We start from the raw sequence: 19,026 nt of genomic DNA, 5'->3' as shown, positions 1-19,026 counted from the left end.
CAGAGACAAAGTCTGGGAACATGGGAAGGCAATTTTTGGTCATTGTGGGCTCCGGTGGGAGGAAAAATCCCGCAAACCTTGGCAGCTTCTGAGCTGACAGAGGAGAGGGCCATCACCTGCAGCCTCTCAGCTGCACGGTGAAACAGCATGGAGGCTGACGATGGGCTGACAATGGGCTCTCCTGCTCATCCTCCAACCAAGTATAGATGTCCAGACCAATGTCCAGCACATTATTGTCTTTCTACATGGTTCTGACTCATCTTCGGTTAACCCATGAACATATCATATGTGGTCAGCCCAGCTAATTGCTGGGACATTGATCGGATTCTCCTCGTCTTTGGACTCGGATGAAGCCAAGGCCCCAGACTCAGAAAGGAGAGGGTCATGCCATGTGACAGCCGTTTGTCCCAGCACTTTCTCCATAAACATCACCCACCTTTTCGGAGCTGGCGACAAAATGCACAGGCTTTGGGCTTCGTCAACGCACTGCTAGCATGGAGAATCCCCTGGCAGACAGGGCAGGCATCATGCTTGTTGTGCAAAGAGAAATCCATTCCAAAACGCAAAGCAAAACGCTGCACAAGAAAACTCAAAATTAGCACTCCATAGGCAGCCTACGCAACAACAACCGGCAGTGGAGGCTAACACCAAAAGGGCAGTTAAGCTAACTGTCATGAGGATTCTTGTTCTGGCTCTTATACTTTGGCCATTCATTCAGTGATTGTTATTGTTAATTTACCCCAGTCTTTCCAAAAATACTTGACCATGTCATAAATGACAATGACCTCTTATTATTGAATTTTACATTGGTGGCATGGAGTGTGTTAAAATGACATTCGACATCAGGGTAAACTAATAACCTTCTCTCTCTCTGTCTGCTGGTATGATCCACCTTTACATCTACATATGTGAACAACCACAACCATTATCCTTTCTGAAATCAAGTCAAGTAGCTTAGTTGTACCAAACTAAACAATCTGCTATTGATTTGGCTTCTCAAAAAAGGGTTGCATTTTTTCCTAGATATTTTTTACACTTGAAGTTGCTGATAGAAAATATTATGGAAAAATTGTGGTTGTGAAATTTGTAATCAGTGGCACTGCCAGAATTTTTTTCATAGTTGTGGCCATATGGGAGCCACTAAAACACACAAAAAAAACAGAATTTCCAGATTTGAATGCTGTTGTCAATTCCAGATGCTGTTGTCAAATATAGGTTACTTGAAAAATATGGCAAAAAAGAGAGAGAGAAAAGAATTATATACCTATTTAATTATCTGCTATTAAAGTTGATATCACTGAAAATATAAATAAATATGAAAGACAAAATAAGATTTTGAAATCGTTAATAATCTGTTTTAAGCAGGAATAAATAACAAGCCAGTGTTTCAACTCACTGTAGTGTGTTTTCCTATCTCGTGCACATGTTTATTAAAATTATTAACAACATATGACAGTCTTACCAGGGGTCACCATTGGGGGGGGCAGCAAATTTAGGGGGTGGTCAGTGCCTCCCTGGCCCCCCCTTTGGTAGTGCCTCTGTTTATAACAAAGGTTAAATGTGGTTTTCTGTCCTGAACCTGCTGTGTGGTGTGGCTAGCTATATTATAATATTACAATATTTTAGGGATCAAATATACTGGAAGAAACATAAAAAATACAAATTAGAAGCGCCACATTTTTAATCCTTTCAGTGTACTTCATGGGCTTTTAAGTCATGTCTTCATTAAACTCGTTACTGTACAAAAGTATCTATCTCATTCTATGTCGATCAGTTCAACTCAATTTTATTTATATAGCACTAAAGCACAACAACAGTTGTCTCAAGGTGCTTTTTATTTTCAGGTAAAGACCCTAAAATAATACAGGTTGGAAGCAGTCTGATATTTTCAGTGGAATGTCCCTGATCTCGTTCTTTAACGAGTTACTCAATCAGCTTAGCAGTACTGTGAATGTTTGCTTGGGATGTCATCTTACTGGGCTAATGCTGTTTTTATAAATGCACCAACACATGTTGATAAAAACTTTTTAGTAAACTAAAGCTGGATTGGTGTTTTGCTTTTTCAGTTTTTTCTGCAGTTCACTCCTCTGCTCCATCTCAGGTTGACCTGTCACTGAGGCCCCTCCTCCCTCCCCCTCTGAAGTCACCACAGTAAGGTGTGTATGAATGTGTGTGTGTGTGTGTTGTTAGAGAGAACGCTTATTTAAGGGGCTACCTCTCTCTCGCCAGGCGATCGACACCAGCTCAGCATTGCCAGTTTACCGCCTGCTGCTCCTTCCAGGGAATAACGTGTGAACAGTCTGAACAGTTTTCCTCAGAGACGTCTGCTGAAGAAACCAGTCAGTAAGACTGAGATTCCTGCTGATTCTGCACAGAGATCTTTCTTTCTAAATGACTAACAGGCTGGGTGATTAACATCCATACAGTGATTAACCAATAACTTTATTTACTTGCTGTATATTTCTTACACCCTCTACTAACTACTCATCTTTTTTTCATCTTTTTTTTAATGTATTTATCGACTATTTAACCTGCCAAGTTTAGGGATTGGCACTGGCTTGCTTTCTGGCTTCTGATTAGTTCTTGTATTGTGATTATGTGTCATGCATATAAACTAGTTACTACTACTGACTGGTAAATAGGGAGCTTACAAACCACTACTGGTTACTGGCTGTTGTGTCATTGATGGATTCAGTCACAAACAGATAGCTGTGGACTTGACTATTGTTGTCTGTCAACCTATAGAATGACATTTACCCAATTACTGCCTCTTCCTCTTTAGTGATGTGATGACATTGTTTTCTAACCACACTTATGTGATATGTGGTTCACACATAACTACATTTCTGGATTTCTGACTTATTCATTATTAGCTTGTGAACTGGTTTATTGGCCAAAATAAAATACGTTGTTGGAGCACCTTTAGCTTTGATTATGGCACGCATTTGCAGTAGGATCATTTCAATGAGCTGAATTTTATCATTTCAGTTGTGTCAGTGTTTATTTCCATCCAGTGCTGCATTACTTTTTTAACATCTTGTACTGATGATGGGAGAGTCTGACCTCTCCAGTGCATCCCAAAGAGTCTCTGTGGTGGCCAGTCCGTGTTTGAAAATAATGTCTCATGCTCTTAGAATCACTCTTTCACAATTTAACCCTGGTGAATCCTGGTGTCTTTGTCTTGGAATTTGGGGAATAAACAATGCAAGGAAAGGAAATGAAAACCTCGTCATTCATTTTGTTTAAGTAGTCAGCTGGTCTCATTTTTGGGGGTAGATAATGTTGCTAAACTTAAACCTCCACACCAATGGAAAGCTCTTGCCTATTTGCTTTATTAAATATAGGTGATGACTTTTTTTTTGGCTGGATGAGCCAGAGGAGGCTAGGTAAACTCATTTTAAAAAATACCATTTAAAAATAATACTCAATATTATTAGAGTAACTATATGTAATATCTGTTTTTCAGTATACTGAGCTTGTTGCAGAAATGCCTCAGCTGTCTGTCCTGCTGCCTCTGACAGGTAACTTCTGTTCTTTTTTTTTCTTTTTTCTTTTCTTTCTTTCTTTCATATGATGACAACTTCGTGTGATCTGTTTTTCCCCCATCAGGCCTTTTCTTCCTGCTCTCCTCAGTACTTGGCTCAGAAGTTAATGGTGAGTCCTGAAAAATACCTGACTGCCCGACAGCAGATAGATCCACTTATTTGACTTGGCACAAATTTTATGCCTGATGCCTGACATAACCACAAAGAAGCAGGGGCTGGCACTCTTTCAGTCCATAGAGATATAACACTTGTCTTGCTGTGCAAAAGGACGCTGGTGTTCCAGGAGTTTCCAGTTTCCTCGGGAGGCTTGAGCCTTAGTGGTTATTGAGCTGTTTGTGAATATACTCACCAATTTCCTCAATCTGAGGGTGACGGTTTGGGTCTTCTTCCAGACCTTGGCTAAGTGTTGACACATCTGACTAACTTGTACTTACATACAGTTCTTTGAAATGGTGATCTTGGAATCTGACTTTGTTTAGACTTTTGTCTCCAAGAGACCAACTTGTGTAAAGCTCCAGTTCTCCTTCTTAGATATTGACTGAGTTCCTTGAACTGTGACCCTGTGTGGCTCTGCAAAGATCCAAAATAAATTAATACATGCATTCAGTTACTGTTTTTTAAAGTAATTAAAGATGCATGTTGTACCATCATTCCACCCTTCATTCATGCCAATGATGAGTGAACTTCTGACCAAACTATCAGATTTATTGAACAAAGCCATGACATAACAAAGCCTCCTGCTAGCAGGAGGTAAGCACAGAGATGGAGTCATGTTAACAGTGATTTAGCGAAAGCCCCAGCAGACTTTTAAAAACTACTGAAAGCTGATGGTAGAAAAAGTGGATGATATAGTTCAGCAAATACAGATAATATTCCAAGCCATGATGTTAATCTTGTCATTTCATTTTCATTAGTTTTGAATCATTTTTATGTTTTTAAAAGTTTTCTGGTCACTTTTGTTCCCTAAAATCATACACTGTAGAAAACGTCAAGTACACACACATATATTCAATTCAATTCAATTCAATTTTATTTATATAGCGCCAAATCACAACAAAAGTCACCTCAAGGCGCTTTATATTGTACAGTAGATAGCACAATATATATATGTAAACATATATATAAAAAAAGATGCATATATACAAACATATATAAATACTTGTGTGTTTGTATATTTGCTGCAAAAAATAGCCAACAAAAAAACACAATTGTAGTAATCACCAATAGCCATAGCTATTTTCTGTTTTTATAAGCATTTTTGAATATTTTACTTTTTTGTTGTTGCTCTTATTATTATTAACATTTACATTTGATATATGTTTATACTTTTACAATTTATACATTTTTCTTCCCCTTTTTATCTTTGTAGAAAATTATTTTATAATGAAATAAATGCTATATATTTAATATAAAGAAATCTTTTTAGTTGTATTCTTTCGTTTGTCTTTTTTTATGTTTCTGTCTGTTTTTAAAAATGTTTGGTCTTGCCTCTGGACTAAACTAGCTTCCTCTATTTAATGAAGATGAAACCTACTACCTAGATCAAGGATTTTAATGGAGTATTTTGACTGGACAGCTACTGTTTTCCACTCAGTGCCCTATCCAGTGACCTGTACAACACGTGGCGCAGACCTGACCCAGGACACCGTGGTGGTTTTATGTCCACCACAGTGCACACAGTGGAGGACGTCTGTGTTTGGGACAGGAGTCTATGCTGCTGTCTCATCCATCTGTGGAGCTGCAGTCCACAGGTACAGCTTTCCTTTCATATCAGCTGTACTTTTTTAAATTTATCTTCAATGTTTTAATTACATATTATAGTAAATATTAACTGTGATATCTCAGTCTATTACTGAAAACACTAAAACATAATGTTGTACACTTGCTTGATTTCAAAGCTACACAATTAAACCATGGTAATATTTAGAGGACCGTGACATGATTGGCTGAAAGGACCGACAGATTAATAAGCAAAATGAAAATGGAAAAAATAAATAAGTACAAAAGAAAAAAGAAAACAAAGTAAATCCTTCTTATCTTCTGATTTTCATTTCCATATTTCTTTTGGTTTGTTTTGTTACTTGTTTTCTTATTTTTCTTTTTTCTTTTTTACTTATATTTATTTATTTAAAATTTAAAATTTATGAGGTTAAAATAACTTTCTCATGGTTGATTCTATTTTGTATTGTTGATTTATTTTTCATTTATTTTCATTCTTTTTTTCATTTAATCTATTGTATTGTTTGGTGTGTATTTTTTTAATTAGATTTTTTTTTTTTACATTTTTAACCTAGACTTTTTTCATATTGCGTTCAAGTTCCTTCAGTTTAATTTTTCTTTCCTATCATTACATTTTTAATGATTAGACGCTCTCCTTCTTATTTATTCAGTGTCTTCACTTATTTATTTATTTTTAGCATTTTTTAATATTTATTTTGTTTGTTTGTTTTTTTTTAATTTAATGTAACTTTTCTTTTGGAAGGTGGTGGTGGAGCTCTATTTAGTTATTTTGCTTTGTGGTTCACTGATTCACTGATTACTTCCTTGTTACTTCCACAGCTTCTTTTTAGTTCCCTGTATATGATACTCTTAGCAACTTTTCAGAGTATGAACGCTTTGAGGATTGTTTTTTCAAAAATGTGGATTAGACTCTGTGTTCCGCTGCCAAGATGTGACATAATAGAGAGCAGTGTGAATCCGGCTGCCTGCTGAACCTTAACAAAACACCAACACCATGAAGGAATGTGCATGAAAGGAGGATTAAGTTCTCAGCCCTGAGTGACCTCCTCATTCCTCTGCAGAGGGCCTCGATGGCCCACTGAGAAGAAAAATTATGCTTATTCTTATGTTTTTTCTCCTTCACAGCTGTCTTTTCCTTCTCCCATAAATTGTTTTTTTTTTAGTTATTTATTTTACTATGAAAAGAATTTCCTGCGCACATGTGTGTGTTTTTAGACACAAATCTATTTTTAACAAGGTCTCAGTCCAGCTGCATCAGTTCAAGATGCATTTGTAATTGACTTCAGAAGTAGCAACTCTCATAACTGTTAATGATGATCTTTTTCAACTGTGATAATACTTTTATTTTGTCTTTTCGTACAGAGGTATCCTGGGCCCAGCTGGGGGCCCTGTTAGGGTTCATAGGCTGCAGGGACGGCACAACTACATCAGCTCGTATGCCCACGGTATACACTCACAGGCCCTGTCTCACTGGACCGCCTCCTTCAGCCTCACCAGTAGGTGGAACCACTTTGGTGAATTGTTTTTAATTAAGTAATAATCCAGTTTAAATAACCTAATAATGCTAATATTTATTAAGTATTGCAAGATATGCTTAAAGTACCTAGAATTGTGATTTCAGAATGATATCTACATTATTTTAATATATATTTATCTAGAGATTTTTTAAAACTTATATAGTACTGGAAAGCTTTACCTGTAATTGTACAACAGAAAAAAAAATTAATTTTAAAAACTGCAAACTAGCAGGGGATTAGACAAAACAAAAACAACATTTTTTAAATTTTTTTATTAATATCATCATTTGATCGCAGATGTGAATGATGCATATCTGTCTTCTCCACTAATTATCATACCTTCTGTGTGTTTTAGAGCCAATTAACCTTCCACAGGAGCTGACCAGCGAGACCAGTACCACAGCTCTTCCTGCAGCTGCGCGACCAGGTAAATGATATACACACCTTTATATTAGAAATATATATTTGTTCTTGTTCTGTTTGTGCTTTCCTAGTGTCATGACACCACTCTGATCTGAGCACTTTTTCTAATTAACTGTTTCCTTTTGGTAATTCATCTTGTTATGTCTTTGACTTTCTTTTGTCAGATTTTTATTTTCATTATTAGTATTAGTGGTTAATAGATTTCTTTGGCAAGTGAAAGATCACTGGTTTCCAGCTTGAGACAAAAATCTCCTTTGGGGTTGTGTCAGGAAGGACATCCGGCGTAAAACTCTGCCAAATCAAATAAGCAGAGCAACCCACTGTGGCAAGGGGGCAGCCAAAAGTGGCTTCTTTATTTGCACTGATCTTAAGTCAAAGGCAAAATTAAAAGAGGAGCTCATACAGAAGTAAAAGGAAGGTATTACACATATATACACATATAAATATATTTTAAAAGTCCCCTCTCGCCCTGTGGGCAGTCTTCAAGCTCAGGTCCTCTACCAGAGGCTTGGGAGCTTGAGGGTCCTGCACAGTATCTTAGCTGCTCCTAGGACTGCGCTCTTCTGGACGGAGTACTCAGTTGTTGTTCGTGGGATCTGCTGGAGCCACCTGCCTAGCTTGGGGGTCACTGCACCGAGTGCTCCGATTACCACTGGGACCACTGTTACCTTCAACTTCTCCAGCTTTTCGTGTTCCTTCTTTCTGATGTTGCTGTCACTCAATATCACTACATCTATCACTACGGCTGCTTGTCCACCACTACTATGTCCGGTTGGTTAGCCATCACCATTTTGTGTGTCTGTATTTGGAAGTCCCACAGGATCTTAGCTTGGTCATTCTCCACCACCCTAGGGGGCATCTCCATTTTGACCTCGGGGCTTCCAGGCCATACTTGGCACACTAGTTTCCGTATACTGTGCTGGCCACTTTCATTATCACCTGTTATTCTCTTTTGCTGTTTTTTTACCAGGTCAGAATACAGATCATGTGATTAGAACTTTTTCAAAGAAATGATGGTTCTTTGAGATAATTACCTGTTTGGCAGGATTAACTTTTTTTCTGCCAAGTAAATGTCTTATTACAAAATATAATTAACCTGTTCCACAAGTCAGACTTTGTTCCATATAGTACTTTTTTAATGAGAGAGTACCTTGCCAAAGCTAGGGGATTTATACAAAGTACAAGTTACTCAGAAAATGCTCTTTGAATGTGTACTGTCCATAATTTATCATGACAGTTCCTTCCCAGTTTTTAGTTAATAGTTGGGTAAGGGTGGGTGAGGCACTAAGGAATGCATTGTATCGATGACTGTTTACAAAGATCTACAAATGTATGTGTTGCAGTAAAGAAACTGCTGAAGAAGCCATCAGTGAAAAAAGCCCTGGCAGGTGGGAATAAAGGTACATTGTATATATCATTGGTTATACAGTTCATATATATATATATATATATATATATATATATATATATATATATATATATATATGTACATCTCATTGAACATCTGTATAGTGACAATAAAGGCATTCTATTCTATTCTATTCTATTCTATTCTATTCTATTCTATTCAGGATTTGTTTCCAAGTATAGAATATCAGTTTGGTAGCTGTTTAAAACCTCTCAACAAAAGGTTAAAACAGATGTTGATACAGGGAGGGGAGTCATAATTAAATAAGAACTTAAATAGTGGCCAAAACAACAGTATGGTAAAAAAGAACCACACTTATTTCCTAATATTTCACGGACTGGGGCTTCTGCTAGATGCTCCCAACACACCTTCATTACACATTTGAGCACACCAGACCTGTCCCCTGCCATCTGATCCAAATCACCACCAGGTGGTAATCACCTGCTTGGAGATGCTTAAGCTTACAGATTAAAACTTAAATTAAGTTATTATTTTTTATGTTTTTGTTTACATCAGAGATTATTATGCATTACTTTTTTCTTTTCTTTTTTTAAAGTGAGCCAGAAATGGGTACAAAACAGTAACTGTAGAACAATGACTATAGAAGGTGGTTAAATAGAGTTTAGTCATCTGCATATGTGCATCACATGCACTTTTTAATTGACTATAATAATTGTGGCACTACTAATACATCAAAACTGAAGAGTGCAAGCATTATTCCTGTCTTATACTTAACAGAGCAATCTTCCAGCACCCATTTATATCTCAACCGTACTTAGCATATACACGAAAAGTTCTTATGTATTATATTTAATTATATAGGGTGGAAAAAGTCCAAATCACGAGTGTAGACAGAGGTCAAATAAAATTTAATGAAAGTTGTATAAACAAAAACTGCAAAAATAATTATTATCTATAGTAACAGTGAACATAAAAATAATCAATGTTGTTATCTCTGGATCAACATGTTTACTTTTTTGTGTGGGCAGATTGTCAGATGGACATTGCGATGGTGATTGACAGCAGCAGCAATATTGGGCAGCGGAGGTTTAACCTGCAGAAGAACTTTATTGCCAAACTGGCAGCCATGCTAAGAGTTGGACCAATAGGACCTCATATTGGTTTAATACAGGCCAGGTCAGGCACACCACACAGAGTCACATTTCCATCACTTCAGAAAAATCTTTTTTTCTTTCTTTTTACCTCAGCCTTAAACCACCCAACAATGTCAATTATACTAACAAGTCATGAGAATTGTGGTACTTTGGGATAGTGCTGAGTAAATAAATGTAAAAAAAAATAAAATAAAGGCAGCTTGTTGGGCACTAGCCCAAATAAAAATGGAAAAGAGGACATTTCATTCATAGATGTTCTGTTGACAAATCTGCAACAACTGGGTGATTGTATCATTTCAGTATTGATCTGTATGAGGAACACATCCAGCACTCACAGCTTCAACAATCTATTGAAGACTGCTGAATCTGTGTCACAATGAACTTAGAGAGTTCTGAAAGGAAACGGGGTATTTAATAGAGTATCCAATGGTGTGTTATACCATTCCACATATAAATCTGTGCACTAAACATTTGTCTTCATATGTGCCTGCAGTGACTCTCCCAGGACAGAGTTCCTACTGACTAACTACACTCAACCTAAAGAGCTGTTGTTTGCTATCAAGGAGCTGGCCTACCTAGGAGGAGACTCCAATACAGGTAACACACACTTAGATCTTGATTAACCTGAATTATAAATTGAAAAGTAAAAAAAAAAATACACATCCCGTAGCCCATAGCTCTTTGAAAATGTAACAATCAGACAAAATTTCCTCATTTATGATCAAATGAGTTGAAAAAAGTAAGTACATGCGATGATTCAGTAGGCTATAGGATCACCTTTAGCAGCAGTAATGTCTGTATGACATTAATAGTCTCTCACATTTTTGTGGAGGAAATCTAACCCACTCTAACTGGCAAATGTCAGTTCAATTCAATTTTATTTATATAGCGCCAAAACACAACAACAGTCGCCTCAAGGTGCTTTATATTGTAATTTAGACCCTACAATAATCCAAACCGGTCATCATATCAGCTCACACTACCATCCTTATCACGCTTGCTGCTATTCTTCTGTCAGTAGTTGCCACTGACACTCTTCCCCACCCTTCCTGTATTCTTTTCATCAGTCCCTCATCAGTTAGACAAAAAAACTTAAAAAAAAAAACAGGTAATGTAAAAATATTTATCGTGTTTTGGTCTTCGTAGGTAAAGCCATCATGCATACAGCAGAGACCTTTTTCTCCCAGGAGAATGGGGGGAGAAGGGGTCACCCCCGGGTCATGATGGTGTTAATTGATGGCTGGCCATCTGATGACCTGGACCAGGCGGCCATGTTGGCCAGAGAGAGTGGGATCAATGTCTTTCTGGTGTCTGTGGCCAAACCAGCGCCTGAAGAGCTCAGCATGGTTCGAGACAAAGACTTCATGAAGAAGGTTCACATGCTATCTGAATTACCTAAATGTTAGATAAATGTTCATATGTTCCATTAATAAAGAGATGACATTCTAACATGCAATATGTTTTAGATTGAATTATCCCTTCCTGTTTAGTTTAAACCTAAAATGGATACATTATGCTGCTCCTTTTTTCTTTCATATATAAACAGTGATGCATGTTCATATTAAAAATATCCAAAATTTATGAGGTCAGTAAATGTGCAGAAAATGCTTGTGAGGTATACATGCTGTCAAAAGAGAGGATATTTTTAATATGGACATCTCAGATACAAAGATGTGAGCACAGAAGCCTCACCCATCTGCTGTTTAAAATGCCTGTTTGCAAAGGTCCAGAAAGACTTTGTATTAAGGCCAGGGGAGGGGAGTTAAAATGCTGTGTTTTAGACAGGAAATGTGCCCTGGTTTAAGATAAATAAGGATTATTTTAAACAGTGACTCATGCAAAGTTACTTTAATAGTGTCCACAGTTGCAGAGATGGATTTTTAGTTCCCTTTAAACAACACAAAATCATCAGTGTTGACCCTAAATAAACAGTAGTTTTCAGACCGATCCTTGTCCTGTGAAGACAAAGAATTCAACTCTGCTTGAACATGTTGGTGTTCAGCATTGTGTCTATGACTCCAGAAAACAAAAAGGAGCTGATGCAGGTCCTAGAAGTCTGATACAGAACTGCCTTAGCGGAAAAATGTGTCCATCCATGCTCAGCTAGACAACAGTGCAACTTTTTCCTGTTACTAGGCAGCAAAAAAAAACAAAAAAAAAACCTGTAGCATATGACTGTGATTATTGAGAGTGGCTGTGTGCAACATAAAAGTTGAAACTTGAATTATTATTTTAGTCAAACCCAAGAGGGATTCATCAAATTACAGTAAACATGTTTCTACCTGTCCCCCTGCAGGCTGTGTGTAAAGATAACGGTTTCTTCAGTTATCCAATCCCCAGCTGGTTCAGCACCACCAAACACATCAGACCTCTCACTCAGAGACTCTGTTCACTAGACGGCCTGCTCTGTAGTAAGACACACCTTCATCAACTGCTGTAATGCTGCTGTCAGGAGATACCTTTGAAAACACACAGGTCATGGCCATCCCATTACATTTGATAATCAATTATTAAGGTACTAACAGTTGTACCTTTACATAAAAACAATACCAATAATTCTTTAATTTTGCAATATCAGATATTACCAAGAAAAATTGAATAATATTGTTTTCTGCTTGAAAAAAAGAGTTTTGAAAGAATTGCTACACTATGGACATGCAACTATCACATAAAAATAGTTTGAGTCTCTTCAGTATCATCTCTTTACAGCTGTGGTTTCATTATCAACAATATAGCTTTTTAATTAATTTTATTTATTGCAGAAACAACATTAATTCATTAATAATATTTACATTTGATTATTTAGATGGATGCGGCTCTGCTGTGAGATTGACATAAAATGTATTTTTTAGGTAAAACCTGTTACAATTCTGTGAACATCGGCTTTCTCATCGACGGTTCGTCTAGCGTTGGGGATGGAAACTTTCAACTTGTCCTGGAATTCCTAGCAGGAATTGCAAGAAGCTTTGAAGTCTCTGATGTGGGAGCTCACATTGGTCAGCTTCACAACATGCAAACCACTGATTATCTTATGCGTTATTAACGTTGGCTGGCTGACTGGCTGTGCTGGTGTTGTAGGTGCAGTGCAGTTCACCTATGAGCAGAGGCTAGAGTTTGGCCTGTCTGACTACTCAAACAAGGACGATGCCATCAATGCTCTGAGAAGGATCTCCTACATGAGTGGAGGAACATCGACTGGTTCAGCCATAAGCTACACCACTCAGAACCTGTTCAGGTAACAGTGGCGCTGTTTTCTTTCTAAGCAAAGCTCTCCACACCTGCAGTGTTGGCAAGTTTAGCCTTAAAAAATTATTTTATTCAAGTGGCACGGTGGCACGATGGTTAGCACTGTTGCCGCACAGCAAGAAGGTCCTGAGTTCAATTCCACCATCAGGCCGGGGTCTTTCTGTGTGGAGTTTGCATGTTCTCCCCGTGTTTGCATGGGTTCCCTCCAGGTACTCTGGCTTCCTCCCACCGTCCAAAGACATGCAGCTTGTGGGGATAGGTTAATTGGATAATCCAAATTGTCACTAGGTGTGAATGGTTGTCTGTCCCTGTGTGTTAGCCCTGCGACAGACTGGCGACCTGTCCAGGGTGTACCCTGCCTCTTGCCCTATGACAGCTGGGATAGGCTCCAGCGACCCTGAAAAGGAGAAGCGGAAGCGAATGGATGGATGGCTTCTAAATTTGAAACTGCAGGGCCTTCCAATACTTAATGAGATGATTAATGATAAAGAAGTGTTAATCTTTGTCTTTATAAAATGCAGTTTTATGAAAATAACGCTGATATTTATACCACAACAAAGAGACAGATATCAGGTGCTCTTAATGTTCGAGTTAAAATACTCAAAAATGGAAATACTCAAAATCAAATTTCTGAAAACTGTGTTTACATTCTGGAGGTTTTTTTTAATCTGTATTAGAAGTTACACTGTATTTGTTTATGGCAGGCGAACAGGACCGGGTCGTAATTTTCTCATAGTGGTGACAGATGGCCAATCATACGATGACGTCAGAGGCCCAGCAATGGCTGCACATAAGCAAGGTATGTGTGAAAACAATAAATCAAAACTTCATAAGGCTCAGTTTTCAAAGTCGTTTCTGTCATAGAATTTTCTTTTGTAGAAAGAAAATGTTTTTTTATTGCGACACGGAGGATACTCATTCCAATGCCTTGTATCACCACTGAGAAAAACTGGCTGCATGGCTAAGGAGGCCTCTTATTTGCTCTCTTAATAAATTCATGATGATAAACACAGGAAAAGTTTGTGTTCTCTTTCAGAGCATTCATTTCATATCTTACTAGGGAGGATTGCCTCCTGCGTGACCTCATTAGAAGCTCACATGCCATTATGCTTAATGGGCTGGCTCATTGATGTGGGGAGAAATGGAAATGCATTAGGAGTTGGACACGCAACCAGGTCAAAGCTGGGTAAGCCAGATTCTCAGCCCATCACTACTGCTTTCCCGTCGCTGGAGGCAGGTGGAGAATGTAAGGGCTTCTCCTCTGCTGAAGTCACCCTGGGATAAGATGCGAATGACGATTGAGATAAGCTCCCTTGCTGGTAAACTTCCAGGAAGATCCCTGTTGGACTGCTAAGGAACTGAGTTCCATGGCCTTTGCTACATGCGCAAGTGCATCTCTTGGGAGTAAGCTATCTTCACCTGAAGACTTCTCTGTCCTTATGGTCTTTGTCCCCTTTCAAGGAAGACCGCTTCTACTCCAGCTTTACTGATAAGTGCTAGAAGGTCTCTGTCAGCAAGAGTATTCAGTGTCTCTACTATAGCTTACCAAGCTGAGCTAGAGTGAGATTGAAACTAGAAGGCAGTATATCTCCTTGCCTTTGAGAATCCCTAAGGTGCAGGCAGCCTGCCAGACTGTAGGGGGTCCAAAGAATCCATGGACTAGCAGTCTCCCCAGGCCAGACCTCAAGTTGCTCCTCCCCCGGCTGCTGCAATCAAGACGAAAAAGAAACGGCTGGCTTGACAACCTCTCCCCCCAGCTGCTCTGCCCTGACCCAGCCTCGTTCCAGAGCAAGTTCAATGGAACACGTTCCATGCAGGGCCAGTGACTCTGTTTCACCAGAAAGAGAGTCAATGTTTGTAGTGTTGTTTCACAAACATTTCGCTGACATGTTTTGTATTTAAAAAGTCCAAACTGAATGTGCTGTAATGAGTTTAAGAATATAATTCACCCACTGTTATCATCTTCAATGCCCAGTACCAACGCAGAGTTAATAATTTTACCTCCTCACTACGTATGACACGGATACTGAAGACTGTGAAAAATAGAGCCTCAAATCAGATGTACTTGACTCCCTGGTATAATTCTTAAACACGTAGCCTAAAGCAGAAACTCGTAAGCTGGAGAGGAAATGACATATCGCAAATTTAGAAGATCATCATTTAGCCTGGAGAAATAGTTTGTTGCTTTATAAGAAAGCCCTCCGTAAAAGAACATCTTTTACGGAGGGCTTCATCATCACTGATTGAAGAAAATAAGAACAACCCTAGGTTTCTCTTCAGCCCTGAGCCAGGCTGACAAAAAGTCAGAGCTTTGTTGAGCCAACCATTCCTTCAACGTTAACTGACCTCATGAACGTCTTCACAAATAAAATTTTAACCATTAGAGAAAAAATTACTCATAATCATCTCACATGTGACATTATCTACAGCTACTTTCAGTACCACTGATATTTATTTAGAGTCTTTTTCTCCAATTGATCTTTCTGAGTTAATTTCAGTAATTACGTCATCCGGACCATCATCTTTTAGATTCCTACAAGACTGCTCAAAGACCTCCTACTATTAAATAATGCTATTAAATAATGCTTCAATCCTAAATATGATCAACCTGTCTAACCTATGGTAGCATAGCTCTTCAAGCTGGCAGTAGTTAAACAGTTACTTATAAAGCCATCTCTTGGCCCAGCTTAGCTTATAGGCCAATCTCCAACCTTCCCCTTATCTCAAAAATCCTTGAAAGAGTAGTTGTCAAACAGCTAACAGATCATCTGCAGAGGAATGGCTTATTTGAAGAGTTTCAGTCAGGTTTCAGAGCTCATCACAGCACAGAAACAGCTTTAGTGAAGGTTACAAATGATCTTCTTATGGCCTCTGACAGTGGACTCATCTCTGTGCTTGTCCTGCTAGACCTCAGTGCAGCGTTCAATACTGTCGACCATAATACTCTATTAGAACGATTAGAGCACGCTGTAGGTATTACTGGTACTGCGCTGCAGTGATTTGTATCATATCTATCTAATAGACTCCAATTTGTTCATGTAAATGGAGAGTCCTCTTCACACACTGAGGTTAATTATGGAGTTCCACAGGGTTTAGTGCTAGGACCAATTCTGTTTACATTGTTTCCTGTAGGCAATATCATTAGAAGGCTTAGCATACATTTTCACTGCTATGCAGATGACACTCAACCCATTAACCCAGATAACACACTAGTTAAACTGCAGGAATGTCGTAAAAATATAAAGACCTGGATGACTTCTAACGTTCTGCTTCTAAGTTCAGATAAAGCTGAGGTTATTGTACTCAGCCAGTACCTTAAGGTACATCTCATTTTTTCTCCTGTTTCTCTTGCCCAATCAGGCATTACCATCTTCTCAGTGGGCGTGGCGTGGGCACCCCTAGATGATCTCAAAGCGATGTCATCAGAGCCAAAGGACACCCACACTTTCTTCACCAGAGAGTTCAGCGGCCTTTCTGAGTTTATCCCACCACTGGTCCGAGGCATTTGCAGAGACTTCACTGAGAATAACTGAGAACACACACAAGGGTTTGTATTTCTTTACTTGTGAGGAGCCTTACCTTGTTGTTCATCCTCATTAGAAAGCGCTGATTAAAGTCACATTAACGACCATTACATTCACATAAACACTCTCAGAACAACATGCTTATCTACAGTGACAAAAGTTTCTACAGTAACATCTTTTATATATCTTATTTCTTATATTCTTTTACACTGTGTACTCAGACGTAAAGAAACAGACATGTTGAAGGACAAATGATTTTCCTACAATTTCCTACACAAAGTGTCCAACACTTGTTTTTTGTGACTACAACCACTTATTTAAATGTATAATCTCTATTAAATCAATTATGTTACCTGAACTGATTTGCTCACACCGACACTTAACAGCATACTTTAACTGATATTGTTTGCACCTAAAGTATGAAAACCCCACCACCTATTTACTACAAGACACAGCTCTCTATGAAATCATGAACATCCCCCCCAGCACATTATAACAGTGCAATGGTTCAAAGTTTCACGAGCTAAATAATGACTCAATGCCTTAAAAATACACTTCTCCTTATAAAACTTGCCATTAGCTAAACCAATCATAAATTCAAGAACATACATACATACATCTGTATATATACTGTACACATTTATTTTCAAATACAGAAAACACATTAATGTACATAAAGAACTCTTACACATTAAAATATTATTTCTATTTACATTTTTCAACAAGCTGTTGGAAAATCATTCAAAAATCAACTAATTAATAACAATAATTAGTTGTCTATGTGAAAATATCAGTAACTCCTCACAATGACAAGTCCAATCTGAAGCCATAACCATTACAGTGTGTAGCTATAATTAAAATGGAATTTTAAAAAAGCTATATGAAGGCAGAAAACAATGTGAAAGAAAATTGCTAAACAATAATCTTCGATCAGGTTTGATTGTTTGAGAAAAATGCTAGCTTTGTGCTATAAAAGTTTTAAAATAGGTTTGAGCCATTGAGGGTAAACGTAATATATTTATAATCCATGAAATACATTAAATGCAGCATTATACTACATTTTAAGCCCAAAATACAATCCCCATTGTTAACTAACATTTACATGAAATAGGCCTTATAATTTTGAGTAAAAAGAATACTTTTCAAAGGTTACTTTGTAAATATGTTTGTTTTTTTTTAAATATATATCACGGGTAATCCACTAGCATTGGTTTGTACATTCATGTTTATATCACAAAGCTGCTAAGAGACTATTCTGGAATATTTTCTAACAGCTAACAGTTTGTAGACAGAGCAGCTCTCCTGATGAATGTTTGTCTTGAAAAGCTTGCCAGGGGTGAAAGCTTTGCACAGCAGTCATTTCCTGCAGGAAGGTGTATAAAATCCTCTAGTTTTTTTTTTATTTTTCTTTGTCTGATTTGTAGCATCTGATGGCTTCAACTTTTTATGTAGACTAACCCATGTTTTTAACTCACACTCTCAGCCTTGCTCCAATATGATTACATGACTTTCTTTTGGTATATGTTTTACTGGTGATTTTTTGTTAAATTCTGCTAAACAGAAATAAAGTATTTGTTCATCTCCTATTTGCATTTGACATTTTTTTTTTTTTTTTTTTTTTACCACATAAAGCCAGTTGGCATGTCTGTTATAGTTCTAATATACAAACTCTGTGGATTTCCTTAATGTGCAGTCTGTCTTTCTCTGTAATATCTCATTAACAAGGAAAGAAGTGTTGCTGTGTTTATACTGTACACCTAGACACATAAATCTTTTGGTTTATGTCATTACTTTAGAAAAATATAATTTATTTAAGCTAGGCTAGTTAGCTTTGAGCAAGACTCAGAGCAGGACTACCTGCTGTTGTCTGAACAACTACAGTTTTAAAGGTGATGGAGCAGGGTAGCAAGATATAAGAAAATAGTGGCTGAAGTAGCTTGTTTTACTAAATTTATTGCATTTTGTTTGCCAATTTTTGCATCTGTTTGCATTTAATCTTTGACAGATTACAAACAACATGTTTGTAAGTTAAGGCAGGGTGCTAGTTTATAAAAAGACAGAAAAGGTTTCTTTTCACCAGTTATTTCTGTCACATTTAAAATTTTGCCATATTGGATTTTTATATCAAAACTATATTGAAGACATTCAAAGAATTTATCTGTAAATATGTTGGTACAATTGTGCTTATTATCATCACAAAATCCCCTCTTATGAAATCTGACACTTCATCTGTCAGACAAAAGATCAGTTCTTCTAAAAATGTCCATATACTCAACTTAAACAATTCTAAGCTGAGCCAAGAATTGCCCAAGCATTTTTAAATTGTGACTCTTTGATGGAAACATTTTACTGTATTTATTTTCTTTATTTGCCAAAAGCTGTTTTCACACCTGCTCCACTTGCCTGTGTTCATGTTACTGACATAGACAAGGCGCCATCTGGTGCCCAAAATATAGACAACAGGAAACAATGAGGGATGGAGACGTAAGTAATACAAGTTCATTTACT

At 37.6% G+C, this 19,026-nt stretch overlaps 1 protein-coding gene across 4 annotated transcripts; it reads left to right on the top strand.

Annotated features, from left to right (window-relative positions):
* The first annotated feature begins 2,181 nt into the window (after positions 1–2,181).
* On the top strand, positions 2,182–18,104 carry coch (coagulation factor C homolog, cochlin (Limulus polyphemus)). Of its 4 annotated transcripts, none has more exons than XM_005455947.4 (15): positions 2,182–2,339; positions 3,467–3,521; positions 3,610–3,654; positions 5,140–5,296; positions 6,648–6,781; positions 7,158–7,229; positions 8,569–8,625; positions 9,623–9,770; positions 10,242–10,345; positions 10,895–11,121; positions 12,045–12,159; positions 12,601–12,744; positions 12,827–12,983; positions 13,699–13,793; positions 16,355–18,104. In XM_005455947.4, the coding sequence occupies exons 2-15, from the start codon at positions 3,488–3,490 to the stop codon at positions 16,525–16,527; spliced, it is 1,662 nt and encodes a 553-aa protein (XP_005456004.1). In that variant the 5' UTR covers positions 2,182–2,339; positions 3,467–3,487; the 3' UTR covers positions 16,528–18,104. The 4 variants fall into 4 exon arrangements, with proteins under 4 accessions (XP_005456004.1, XP_005456003.1, XP_019204216.1 ...); XM_005455946.4 differs by having other exon boundaries at positions 5,122–5,296; XM_019348671.2 differs by having other exon boundaries at positions 2,182–2,343.
* The last annotated feature ends 922 nt before the right edge of the window (positions 18,105–19,026 follow it).

This window comes from Oreochromis niloticus, linkage group LG19 (genome assembly GCF_001858045.2).
Source record: "Oreochromis niloticus isolate F11D_XX linkage group LG19, O_niloticus_UMD_NMBU, whole genome shotgun sequence".
In the NCBI taxonomy this organism is placed as follows: domain Eukaryota; kingdom Metazoa; phylum Chordata; class Actinopteri; order Cichliformes; family Cichlidae; genus Oreochromis; species Oreochromis niloticus.
The sequence above is the reverse complement of the archived record's forward strand: the minus strand, read 5'-3'. Positions and strand labels throughout refer to the sequence as shown.